The following is a 13,405-nucleotide window of genomic DNA, read 5'->3' as shown; positions in this document are numbered from 1 at the left end:
GGGGGGGGGTCAGAGGAACTGGAGCCAGCAGGTGGCATGGTGATTAAGGCACTGGACTCCCACATGGCTGATGGTAATTTGAAAACTGGAACTGGTGGTTTGTTTTCTCACTCCCCATCCAATCTGATTCTCTCTGCTGAGCACACGTTCCCTCTGGCAAACTTAAAGTAACAACAGACCAGCAGACGGTGTAGTCATTACACCACTGGACTCCCATATAATTGATCGTGGTTTGAGTCCTGGACCCAGCAGCCTAGAACTCACGCCAGGTGTATGTGTATGTGTGCCCAAAATCCCGAGAGGAGAATAGAGAAAGGACTGCGGAGTGCCCATCCTCCCTGAGAGATGATTCCTCACTTTCTGTCTCTGTCTCCCTAATAAGTGCATGCACCAAATAGCAAAAATCTCTAAATAAAAATAATAACAATAAATTAATTAAAATAAGGTGAGACAAACATCAGGCTTTTTTTAGGATAACGTCCTAAAAGAGATCCAAAGAACATTAAAATTGAAGACGAGGTTTCTGCTGAGAAAACCTTTATAGACTCGGTAGCGTTTGAACTGGTACAGAAACAACAGGAGTTAGTTGGGGGGGGAGATAACTCAGGGCTCAGTCAACAGGTGGCATGGTGGTTAAGGTTCTGGATCCCCCATAGTCAACTTGATGGCCTGAGTCCTACATTCGGCAGTTTGAAAAAATACACCAGGCACATATACATGCATACCCAAAATCCCAAGAAGACAATGGAAAGGGATTTTGGCATGGCCGTCCCATTCTGTCCTCATGCTGCAGACCACAGCTTCTGAGCTACATCCCTAGAGTGTGCCAGTGGGCCATGTGCATCCTCCACCTCTCCACACTGTCATTTTCCTTCCTGGAGCCTATGTGATCACTTAACGCTGAGATCTGAACAGCCTGCTAACGGTCCACTGTCTGTCTCCTCCCCTAGACTGAGCCCATGACAGTAGGAAATTAAGGATTTTGATCACTGATCAAACTCATTACTCCTTAGACAGAAAGTGCCCAGAAAATTTATACTACATCAGTTCTGTGTGGACTTATTACAGGAAAAGTGTGAAGTTCAGCCTCAGGCCAAGGCTGAAATCCCAGACATGCCACTCAGGAGCTGTGTTTGTCTCCTGCTGTCTCTGCAACAAGTCACTGTGCATGCAATAGCTCAATGACACAACTACCGCCGCACAGCGCTGCAGGTCAGAATCTGAAGTGGGCCTCACAGGCCAAAACCAAGGTGTCAACAGGGTTGTGTTCGCTGCTGAGGTTCTAAGAAGATCCATTTCCCATTTTCCAGCTTTTAGAGGCTCTTCTCTCCACCCCTATACCTTGGCTCAAGGCCCTTCCCCTGTCACAGCAGCAACGGCAGGTCAAGGTTCTCACACCACATCACATCACTCTGACCTCCTCTCCTGCCTCCCTCTTCCACAGTGAACGACCCAGTAATCCCAACGTGCCCACCTGGACAATCCAGAATCTCCGTATTGTAAGGTCAGCTGATTAGCAAGAGTAACCCCCCTTTGTAATATAGCGTAATAGGTTCTGGGATTATAAGGTGGGGACATCTTTGGGGCTGAGATTCTACCCTCCACCCTAGTCACTGCATGACCAGTCAAGTTACCAGTCTTGGTTTCATCATCTCTTTAAGGTAGAAAAATTACCAAACTTACAAATTACCAGTCTTACAAATTATTACAGGACATCCTCCAAAGGGTCTAGCAGTCGTTCAGCACACAGTAAGCGAGTAACAGGTGCCACTATTTTTCACAGGCAATGCATTCTCATGCTGGAGTGAGACTTAAGGGAGGCACATCTTTTTCAAGGTGAGTAAAGTGATGTTAAAACCTAATATAGGGAACCAGCAGTTAGCGTAATGGCTATGTCGCTGGACTCCCACATAGTCGACCGCGGTTTGTATCCCAGACCCGGTGGCTTAAAACTCACGCTGGACGCGTGTGCATGCGTGCCCAAGATCCCGAGAGGAGAATGGAAGAGAAGGGACTGCGGCGTGACCATCCCCCCTGGGGGGTGATTTCTTGCTTTCTGTCTCTATGTCTCTCTCTGTCTGTCTGGTGAGCGCACGCGCTCTACAGTGAAAATCTCTCAAAAAAAAAAAACACCTAATATAAAATTGCTATTTTTACAGGTCAAACGTGACTATCAGCAATTTCTTCAATTTTAACCTAATGGAAACAAAACAAAACAAAACTCCATGTAGGCATCCAGTGCCTTAACCACCAGAACACCCACCCCCCCATTTTATTTTCTATTTTTCATTTACAAAATAATGTTTATATTGTGGGGCCTGTGATTTTCCATTACAAATTCTGGAACAAGTTTGTGTCTGGAAAAAAACCTTGTTGAAATTCCAGTAGCCATTGTATTAAACCTGTATGTCAATTTGGGGAGAACTGGCATTTTTACCATGTGGAGTTTTTCTAATCCTTTAAAAATGGTATCTCTCTTTTATTTAGGTCATCCTGGATTTCTTTCATCAGATTTTGTAATTTTTTTTTAAGTTTATTCTCATGATAGAGAATGTGCATACATGTACGAATGAAGGAGAGACAGAGAGAAAAGCGTGCTCGGCAGTATGGTAGCAGGCTCTGATCCCGCCCCCTCTTCTCAGCTAATCAGGACCTTGGACATGCATATGCCTAGCATATTTTCAAGCCAACCTGTGGAGCTGAACCCATCCGTCATGTGGCTTCTAGAGATGCAGTTGAGTTTGGTACCAATTATACCATGAAGCTAGGCTTATTTTATAATTCATAAGAGCCTTCCCTATTGCTTTTAAGTTCTGTTTCATAGGTGGTAACAGTGTTCCCCTAAAGTAACTTAAAATTAAATGAGTTGACACTATTTTAAGTGTTACAAAATGTATTGCTTTTTAAAGTGCAAATAAGACATTTAGCCCTAAAAGATTATTTTAAAAGAAATCTGAGGCCAGCAGGTGGGGTGGCTGTTAAGGCGCTGGACTTTCACAGTCAATCACGGTTTGAGTCCTGGATGTAGCAGCTTAAAAACTCATGCCGGGTGCATGTGTATGCGTGCCCAAAATCTCAAGAGGAGAAGAGAAGAGAAGGGATTGCAGAGTGGCCATCTCCCCTTGGGGGAAATATCTCACTTTCTGTCTCTGGTGAGCAAGCACATGCACCCAATACTGAAATTCTCTAAATGAGAATAATAATATAATAAATAAAATAAGGTGAGACAAACATCAGGGCTTTTGTAAGACAATATCCTAAAAGAGATAGAATGAAAGTTACATTAAAATTCAAGACAAGAAGAGATTTCTTCTGAAAAAAGATGTAGACATGGTAGCATTTGAACTGGTACAGAAACAACAGGAATTAGTTCCGGGGAGAGAATCATACACCCATAGCTGACCATGATTTCAGCTCTGGTGGCTTAAAAATCAAGCCAGGCAGCGGTGTAGGGGTGTGTGTGTACCCAAAATCCCAAGAGGAGAATGGAGGAGTAGGGACTGTGGCATGGCCATCCTTCTGGGAGTTGATCTCTTACTTTCCCTCTCTCATCTCTCTCTCTTTTTCTGCTAAGGCATATGGTAAAAACTTAAAGAAAAAAAAGAAAAGTAACAGGAAGGTGAAGGGCAGCCAGTGTGTGGCGGTTAAGGTGGCTGAATACCACATACCTCACTGTGTGGTTTGAGTCCCAGATTTGGCAGTTTGTAAAACATGAATACATGAGTACATGCCCAAATTCCCAAAAGGAAGGAGAAATGGAAGAGAGATCGTGGTATGAACATTCCTCTTGGGGGAAAGAGCGCTTTCTTACTTTCCCTCTCTCTTTCTCTAGTAAGCACACATACTCTCTGGAAAATTCAAAAAAGAAAATGGGAAAACTCACTCAGCTCAATGTAAAGCTAACTGTATAGCCATAGTCAAAAAGATAGCATGGTTCTGACAAGAGGACAAACAGATGAACAGATGAGAACAGATAACCCAGGAATAGACTCACAAAGATATACCCAATTGATTTTTTTTTACAAAGGCACAGAAGTAATTCTATGGAAATTTGGCAACAATTTCATGGCTATGACATCAAAAGCAATAAAAGAAAATTTAGATAAAGTGGACTTCATTAACATAAAGAATTTTTGGGAACCAGCAGTTAGCGTAATGGCTATGTCGCTGGACTCCCACATAGTCGACCATGGTTCGAGTCCTGGACCCGGTGGCTTGGAACTCACGCTGGGCGCGTGTGCGTGCATACCCAAGATCCCGAGAGGAGAATGGAGGAGAAGGGATTGCAGCGTGACCATCCCCCCTGGGGGGTGATTTCTTGCTTTCTGTCTCTATGTCTCTCTCTGTCTATCTGGCAAGCACATGTGCCCTATAGCGAAAAAACCTCTTAAAAATAAAAAACAGAAAGAAAGATTTTTTTTTCATCAAATGACATGACAATAAAGGAAAAAGGCAACCCATAGAATATGAGAAAATATTTACCAATCACGTATCTTACAAGAAACTGATTTCCAGAATACATAAAGTCCTCCGACTCAACAAGAAAACGCCAAACCTCATTAACCTTAAAAGATGGGCAAAGGACCTAAATGGAATGTTATTTCTCCAAAGAAATTTTTTTTCTTTTTTTTTGGAGAGGTTTTTGCTAGAGGGTGCGTGCACTTGCCAGAAAGATAGAGAGAGACAGAGAGACAGAAAACGAGAAATCACCCCCCCTCCTGGGGGGGATGGCTACGCTGCAATCCCTTCTCCTTTCTCCTCTTGGGATCTTGGGCATGCATGCACACGCGCCAGGCATGAGTTTAAGCCACCAGGACTCAAACTGTAGTTGAACATGGGAGTCCTGCTGGTCCCTCTCCAAAGAATTTAAACAATGGTCATCAAGCACATGAAAATATGTTCAACATTACTAACATCAGGAAAATGCAAATCAAAGCTGGAATGAGATACCACTTCACATCCATGAGGGTGTCTACTGGCAAAGAGCCAAGCAATATGTGCTGGCGAGGAAGTGAAGAGGCTGCAATCCCGGTACACTGCTGGTATAATGTAAAATTGTGCAGCCACTATGAAAGACATTATGGCTGCTCCTCAAAAACTTAGAAACAAAACTCCATAGCATCTAGCAAACACCCTTCTGAAAAAAGAAAGAAAAGGAGAGCAGGGCTCACAGATGGCATGCTGGTTAAGGCTCTGGACTCCCACATGACTGACCTTGATTGACGTCCTGGACCTGGTGGTGTACTTTCTTACTCTGTCTCTCTCTGGTCAAATTAAAAAATAATAATAATAAATAAAATTATTTAAAAAAAAAAAAAAAAAGGCAAGGCATCTCAACATATACTTGTCCTCTAATGGCAGTACTACTGACAATAGTCCAAAAGAAGAAGCAAACCAAGTGCTCGCTGATGGATGAATGAACAAAATGTGGTTTGTTCATACGATCTGTTCTAGGAGCTCATGAAGTAGTTATCAATGTCCTTACTAGTTTCTATTGGGTCTTATTTGTTTGTTTTAATACTTTGACTGCTCTTTATCTCTTGGTTGGAGAGTAATGTCCATATGCATTTAAAGTAATTTTTAATAAGGACTTATTATTGCCCTTGTGCTGTTTACTGACTTTGACCGTTCCTTTGTTTCTTTCTTCCTCTCTTGCTTATTTTTTTTTAAAGAAAGATATTCGAGGTTATTCAAGCTTAAAAAGGAAGAAAATCCGGGTAAGCAGGTGGCATGGTAGTTAAGGCACTGGATTTCCAACTAAGGCCAACTACGGTTTGAGTCTCGGACCTGGTGGCTTGAAAATCACAGGCACATGTACATGCATGCCCACAACCCCAGGACGAGGATGGAGAAGGGGCTGCGGTGTGGCTATCCCCCCGAAGGATGATTTCTCACTTTCCCTCTCTCTCTTCAGTGAGTGCACAAGCCCTATGGCAAAAAACTAAAAAAGGAAATTCTGATCCCTGTTACAACATGGATGAATCTGGAAGACACCATGCTAAGTGAAATAAGCCAGATGCAAAAAGCTACACACTGTGTGTTCATTTGTGTAACTCGAAATAACAAATTTACAGATGGAGATAGGTCACTGCTTATTGGGGTGGGGAGATGACTATGGCTATAGAAGGACAGTACAAGATAGTTGCTTCAAGATACAGAATCTAATCAGTATCTTGACTACAGTGGCACATACACGTGTTCCAGAGCTCCACAGAATTAAATAAACATACAGATGCGTGCACATGAAACTGGTAAGATCTGACAGGGTGAGCGGCTGATGTCAACATGAACATCCTATTGTGTTACCATCCTATAGTTATGAATAACATCATTGTCATTGGAAATGGGAGGGCATAAGGGTCTCTCCGAATTACTTTTCACAACTGCATGTGGATTCTCAATTTGATTTAAAAACTCAAAAAAATAAAAAGCAAAATATGGTTAGACTTATATATTGAAATAGAAAATGGAAATCAAGTGAAAACAGGCAATACCTTCTTCCATGGACTTTGTGAAGTTACTCAGAAGTGAAGACAACCCGTTCAGACATCCTGCCACAACAAGTAATTTGGGCTCTCTTACTGTCGACGTCATCTAAAAGAAAAGTTTTAGAAAGATATTGTTCAAAGAGGAAAGCACAACTAAGTCTATGGAAGCAGAATATCATAAAGTTGGTCATACCTGGGTCTTCAGTTCACCCAGAAAAGCCCGGAACAGGTTTTCAGAATTACTTATCATCTCAGTAGGATGAACTTCGCCTAACACTCCTAAGAGCTCATATATTTTTTCTAAAACTGCAAACAAAATTTTAGACAAATGAAAGTCTAAAACTACATTTAAATGACCTAAATTAACAATATTGTAAGAATAGTAAAATGTTTATTTCAAAAGCAACTTTGCAATACTAAATACAAGATAACTAATTTTATACACCAGAATCTTTACCTATAAGTTTTAAGGAAAGCTACTATCATAAATTATATTTGACATGTGCTATGAATTTTTTATTTAAAGAAACCATTTTGTGGGGTCAGCAGGTGGCGTGGTGGTTGAGGACGCTGGACTCGTACATGGCCAACTGCAGTTTGAATCCCGGAATTGGTGAATTGCTTTCACTCTTACTCTCTCTCTCTCCCCGCCCCCCACCCCATCCCTAGTCCCTCTCTGGTCAAAAATAAATAAATAAATAAGTAAATAAATAAATAAACTTAAATAGAATTTTAAGAAGAGGAATCATTTTGTTGTGCCTAACGTTTTTACACGTGGAAGACTTCATACCCTGTTTTGTTTCCATTTTGACTTGTTTAATAAAAAGAAACCATGGTGAAATATATAAAGACCTTGGCAGTGGAAATCTAAGTCCTATTGTAAGGTGATTAAAGTATATGAAAATGAGACTTTAATGTATCTCACCTGTATCTGGTATTTTTGTTTTCCACCCAAGTTCTCCATAGAATTTACTAAATAATTCTCCAATTTTAAATTCATCCATGAGTCTAGAACTTCTCAAAGTCTGAAATAACTAAAAAAGGAAATCACATGTTTTAAGGTAGAAAGTGAAGGCTTCCCCTATCACAGCGTGTCTGTATGCGGCCAAGTTTCAGGCTCACATGCCTGTGGCCGACATACACTTGGCATCTTAGGCCTCATATTTACCCAGACTAGTTGGAAGGTAGGGCTGAGGTGGGTGAAGGGGAAGGGCTGTCTAAGGTAATCTGATCCTCGCAAAAAACAGTAACGTGATCAGAACCATCACCTAAGGAGCACTCAAGACTAAGGACCAACCAGACCCAAAAGAATTCCAAAATAATGAACTCAGAAGTGACAAGAGGGAGGTGAGGGTGAACCCCACAACCCTTAAATACAAAGACCCACTGCCTCCACAGAGATCTGTCAAGGTGACCTTCTGGCCATTCCTAACACCATCAGGTTTCACTAAATGAAGGTGATGAACGGCAGAGTGGTAAATTCCTTACTTCCATTCCTCCTTCAGTCCTCTCACAATGCAAAGATCTCTTACTACCCAGGGATGTCCAAGGACAAGACACCAGGGCACGGTCAAGTGCTGGTTAGAAACACACACCTCACCAGTGAGTGGGTATGAGTCGGCCTCTCTGCCCTCCACTCTCAACCAAAGAAACCCCAAATTCCCATTTTCTGTCCTTCAAATTACATGTTTAATATAAAACGGTGGTACTTGTAAATATAAAATTACCTTAATAAGAAGGTCCAGGGCCGGAACTCTACATTTAGCAGTTCTATCTTTTGTATAAACACTGGTGCACGTGTTCTGCATTTCACAAAGAGACACACCAAACCATCATTAATACCTACTAAGGACAGCTCAAAGTACGTGCCTGAAAGGAGCAATGCCACTATCATTACCGGACATTGCAAACTTCAGTATGTACTACGAGTATAGCATGGGAGTCCACAAATACACAGATTAAAGATTACTGAAAACACAGATGCAATATGCTATGACAACAGTATCAACAATAACCAAAAAGTACAATGTAAATGGACACCTCAGCATGATTTAAATGAAAATAAATTACTCTTCACTCTATCTTACCTACTCCCACAGTACCTGCTGCCATATATCAAGAAAGAAGGAATGACGTATAAAAAAGACGACGAGAGAAATTCAGAGACTAATGCCTGGTACTACAGGCACTCTGGAACCAGAAGACCTGACTCCAAAATAGGGGTAAGGTTTTTTTCTCTTCTTTCTTTTCTTACCTTGTTACATTTTTTTATTATTGTACATCTTCTTTAGAGGTAATAGATTTTTTTAATATTTAAGTCTCATTTGTAAGCTAGAGAAATTAAGAACACATGCCCCACAGAGTTTTGGTAAAAGTCAAGTAAGACAAACCATCTGAAAAAAAAAAAAACTCTGTAAACTAGGAAGCACTCTACCAATATTCGCTACTCCCACGACGGAGGTAATTAGGATTCTAACCAAGACAGACTAGAAGTCAAAGGGAAAACGATAAAGACCCGTTCCTGAGGAAATGCCTCATAGTATATTGGGATGTCAGAAAAGCCATGATGCATTTTTACATAGAAAAACCCATCACTGGAACCAGCAGATGGCATAATGGTTACATCGCTGGACTCCCACGTGGCCAACCGTGGTTTAAGTCCCGGACGCCATAGCATGAAACACACCAAGTGCATGTGCACGTCCAGGATCACGAGAGGAAAGTGGAGGGGAAGAGACTACAGCTTAGCCATCCTCCTGAGGGGAGGAGTTTCGCTCTCTGTCTCTCTGAGTCTCTCTGGCAAGCGCAGGCACACTATAGCGAAATCTCTCTAAAAAAAGAAAAACGCGTCGTGACTTTTCTGATAACCTAATAGTTTACAATATGTCTTCTTATAAATACTCTGAGTACATCCTTCTTCATCAACGTTTTTTTTTCCAGTTTTTGCTATAGGGCACGTGCACTTACCAGAGAGTGAGAGTGAGAGAGGGCAATGAAGTGAGAACTCACTACCCCCACGAGAGACAGCCATGCCATAATCTCATCTCCTCTAATCTCATCTCAGGACTTTGGGTGTGCACACACATACGCCCGGTGTGATTCTCAAGCCTCTGGGTCTGTGACTCAAACCGTACAGGCAGCCGTGTGGGATCTAGCATCGTAACCTCCATCCCACCTGCTGCCTCACCTCAACGCTGACCTGAGGAGCGCAGGTTGGAAGAGGATGGGAGCCACAAGAAAGCCAAATTTTTTTACTTTCTCCTCACCAATGAGAACTTAGAAACTAAAGGAAATCCAAATCCTACCTAGTGTAGCTTCTCGAAAACCTCCCACTGCTCCAAAAATCTAAGCTATCAAGGACTTTTTTGTATTACCCCACATACAGAAAGTTTTCAAAATGTTTACCAAAAAATAATAATAGTAAAAAAGTAGTTTCTCTGACAAGGGCCTAGTTTATTAACTCTAAAAAGTAATGAATAGCCCAATTTGTATCTAACATAAACCAAGCAGAAATAAATAAACTCCTCAACAAGAAAAGGAAAAAGTGAAATAAAAGTCCAAGTTCTTTACACAAGTGAAAATAGATGTCAACAGAGGGGCCAGCAGGTGGCGTGATAGTTAAGGTGCTGAATCCCACATGACCAACTACATGGTTTGAATCCCAGACCCAGCAGCTTGAGAAACACACTGTGCATGTATGGCCAAAATCTCAAAGAGAATGCAGAAGGGACTAGACTGTGGCCATCCCCCAATGGATGATTTCTCACGACCCCCTCCTCTACCCCCGTCTCTCCCACGAGTACATGCGCCGTATGGCAAAAAATCTGAAAAACATGGACCAGCAGATGGTATAATGGTTATATCGCTGGACTCCCACATAGGGGACCAGAGTTTGAGTTTCAGAACTGGAGGCTTAAAACTCATGCTGGGCACGTGTGCATGCGTGCCCAAAATCCCAAGAGGAAAATAGAGAAGGTATTGTGGTACAGCCATCCCCTTGGGGGGTGATGTCTCACTTTCTATGTCTCTGCTTATCTCTGGCAAGCACACATGCCTTACAGTAAAAATCTCCCTACAAAAAAAAAAAAAAAAAAAAATCTAAAAAGTAAAACAATTTCAGTACCTATGAGGTGTGGTTTTTGTTCCTTACCTTAACATCAAGAGAGTAAGGCAAAATCTTCTGGCCTATTTTTTCTAAGAAAATATATAAAAATTTTAGGACTTCTTCTCTACAATCACGAAACTATAACAGAAGAAATACACATAGTAAGTATGGGTAAGAAGAGTCACTCCAACATAAAAGAATATACAAGAAGGATAAAATTAATATTGTCAACTTACTTCATCAATGTTAAGCGATTTCCGAACAAACACAAGCAAACCAAAGTCTTTGGAAAAAACTAAGGACGTCTGTAATGCTGGACAAAAAAAATAAATGAAAAGGTTAAAGGCACTGCAAAGAAGCATTTCATAAACCATCCTAGAAGAGTTGCATGAGTTTTGAGGAAGCCTTAGAAGGGATACAGCAGTAATTTAAGGCTGCTATGTAAAGACTAGGAAAGCAGAAAATTCTAGATGATGCTCCACGGGGATGTGATAGGCAGAATAATGCTCCCCACAAAAGTGCCCACATCCTAATCCCTGGAATCGCACCTGTGAACATGTTCATTTACTTGGCAAAAGGAAATGAAGGTGGTAGAAGGAACTAAGGTTGCCAATCTGGAGACCTTAAAAGGGGAGATCACCCTGGATTTTCTGGTGGGTGCTATACAATTACACAGGCGCTTGAAAGTACCAGGAAGAAGAGTGAATCATAGAGAAAGTAAGAGGGGAGAGAAGAGAGCCCAAACCTCTCAGCAAAGGGACTTCACATGCTGTTGCTCGCTCTGAAGATGGAGGAAGGGACTGAGACCCAAGGAAAGTGGGTGGCTTCTAGAAGCCAGGAATATCAGCAAAGAAACAAGGGCCTCGATCCTATAACCTGAGTGAGGAAATGCCATCTTCCCTCCAGTCTTCAGAGAGGAAAACCAGGTCTGTTACCCTGGTTCTAGCCTGGTGAGTCACTGCTAAGGTTTCTGACTGCAGAGCTGTAAGATTCACAAACCTGAGTTGCTTTAAACCATTCAGCTCATGGTAATGGTTAGGGCAGCAACAGAAAACTGTATAATACACTCTCATGGAATCTCTCGAATAAAAGGATGTATACGGTTGACAGAGAGTAAACTTGGAACTGCTTTAAAAGGAAAATACTAGATGAACAAAACTGAATTCCAACACTGAAATCCTGAGGATAGAAAGCAACCACATGATGTTGTTAGTTTATTTGGTTATTTCCCCATTATTACTACAAGGGGAATTGAAAGTTCATAAGGAAATGTAATTAAAGTACAAGTTGATTTCAGTGCAAAAAATCTTGAACTCTATGCAGTTTTTTCATATACATTTTCCATGAATTGTTTCGACAATCTCGCATACATTTTGACAAAACACAGGCCCCATGTAGCATCTCATGTAATGCCTCGTGTACATCATTTCTAAGCTGTATTCAACCCAACAACGGAGGAAGATAAAACTCACCTGACTCTTATACTAAAAAGGCAGGCCATGGAGAGGTCTGTGCGCTCGTTAAAAGAAATACATAAGTTTTCATACAATGACACGCTTACATTTTAAAATGCTGAAAAGAGGTCCTTTGCTACCAAAGGTTCTCATCCAGGTATCGCTAAAAAAGCTTTCCAGTTACGTTTCTGCAATCCTCAGAGTAGGAACAGCAAACAGAAGAGGTTGGAAAAGGCATAGTGGGTTTAGGAAAGATCAAGGTGGAAGCAACCGCTTCCTCTGGTCCTCTCCCCACACACACATTCCGAAGAGCAACGACTGCCATTAGGGTGACTTTCACCAACTCTATAGTTTTAAAATAAATTATTTTTTCTCTAGCGCTAGGGACAATAAGCAGTGTGAAAAATCAAATCACTTCTTTCGCACATCCACAGAAATTCACCCTAGAACCTAACCGCTGACTGCACGCACGTAGAACGGCTCCGGCCCGGTACCCACCCAGCTCCGCGGGGCCGGAGCTCAGCAAGCACTCCTGCCCCAGGCCGCGGATCAGCTGATAGCCGACCATGGCAGCGCCGCAGAGGTCCGTGGCGGACAAAGACTCCTGCAGCTGCAGCAGGTAGTCCTGCACACCAGATCCGGAGCCCGCCATGCCGCTCAGCCGTCCGGCGCACGCGCGCTTCTAGCCCAGACCGGAAAAGCTGAGAGGCGCGGGGCGGGGCTCCGGAGCGCGGGGCGGAGTTCCGGGGCGCAGGGCGGGGCTCCGGGGCGCGGGGCGGGGCTCCGGGCGCGGGAACCTTCAATAAGACTATCGCGAGAAGGTCTTCCTAGACCGGACTTGAACTACCCTGTGGCAAATTTACGACTGCGTAGCGCACAGAACGCTTAGCCTGCACACATCTAAATTTAAGGAGCAAACGAATCCCCGGTTTGACCTGCGGAAATACATGGGAAGGACGCTTGGTGTTGGGCTTGGCAAAACACCAGAGGAAAACACAAAGCCAAGCTGGGAGCCTGGGTCAAGATGTCCAGTTTGTTCTCAGTAAAGAGTATAAGTGTGCTTGGAATGTCTTTGGAAGTGAAACAGGCCCGAGGAGCAAAAACTGATACTCCTGGCCAGTGCCGTCCTGAGGAGCACCCCTCTGAGACCAGGTCGGGTCGGCCTCCCCAGATTTCCCGCGAAAACTCGGTGGGAGAGCGGGTCAGACCAAGTGAACTGCGGAGGGGCCGAGCGAGCGGTGCGTCCGCTCCCGCAGGGCCCCAGGAGCCATTCGGCCCTCCCCGTCCGTGAGCAGTGGCGCCTCCCGAGGGCGGGGCCAGGCCAGAGCGGCGCTGTGATTGGTGCCGAGCGGGCTGGG

General features: G+C 43.0%; 1 protein-coding gene across 1 annotated transcript in view; it reads right to left on the bottom strand.

The window, feature by feature from the left end:
• PRKDC (protein kinase, DNA-activated, catalytic subunit) overlaps positions 1–12,727 on the bottom strand; it is a 203,018-nt gene extending 190,291 nt beyond the window's left edge. The window contains exons 1-7 of the mRNA XM_006170448.3: positions 12,546–12,727; positions 10,830–10,906; positions 10,639–10,731; positions 8,216–8,290; positions 7,414–7,522; positions 6,682–6,794; positions 6,495–6,594 (exon numbers count right to left, since the gene is read on the bottom strand). Coding sequence (XP_006170510.1) covers positions 6,495–6,594; positions 6,682–6,794; positions 7,414–7,522; positions 8,216–8,290; positions 10,639–10,731; positions 10,830–10,906; positions 12,546–12,699 — 721 coding nt within the window. The 5' untranslated portion in view covers positions 12,700–12,727. The remainder of the gene's footprint in view (positions 1–6,494; positions 6,595–6,681; positions 6,795–7,413; positions 7,523–8,215; positions 8,291–10,638; positions 10,732–10,829; positions 10,907–12,545) is intronic.
• Positions 12,728–13,405: the final 678 nt, after the last annotated feature.

This window comes from Tupaia chinensis, unplaced genomic scaffold (genome assembly GCF_000334495.1).
Source record: "Tupaia chinensis unplaced genomic scaffold, TupChi_1.0 Scaffold148488_1, whole genome shotgun sequence".
NCBI classification, from domain to species: domain Eukaryota; kingdom Metazoa; phylum Chordata; class Mammalia; order Scandentia; family Tupaiidae; genus Tupaia; species Tupaia belangeri.
This window is presented reverse-complemented; position numbering and strand designations above follow the sequence as displayed.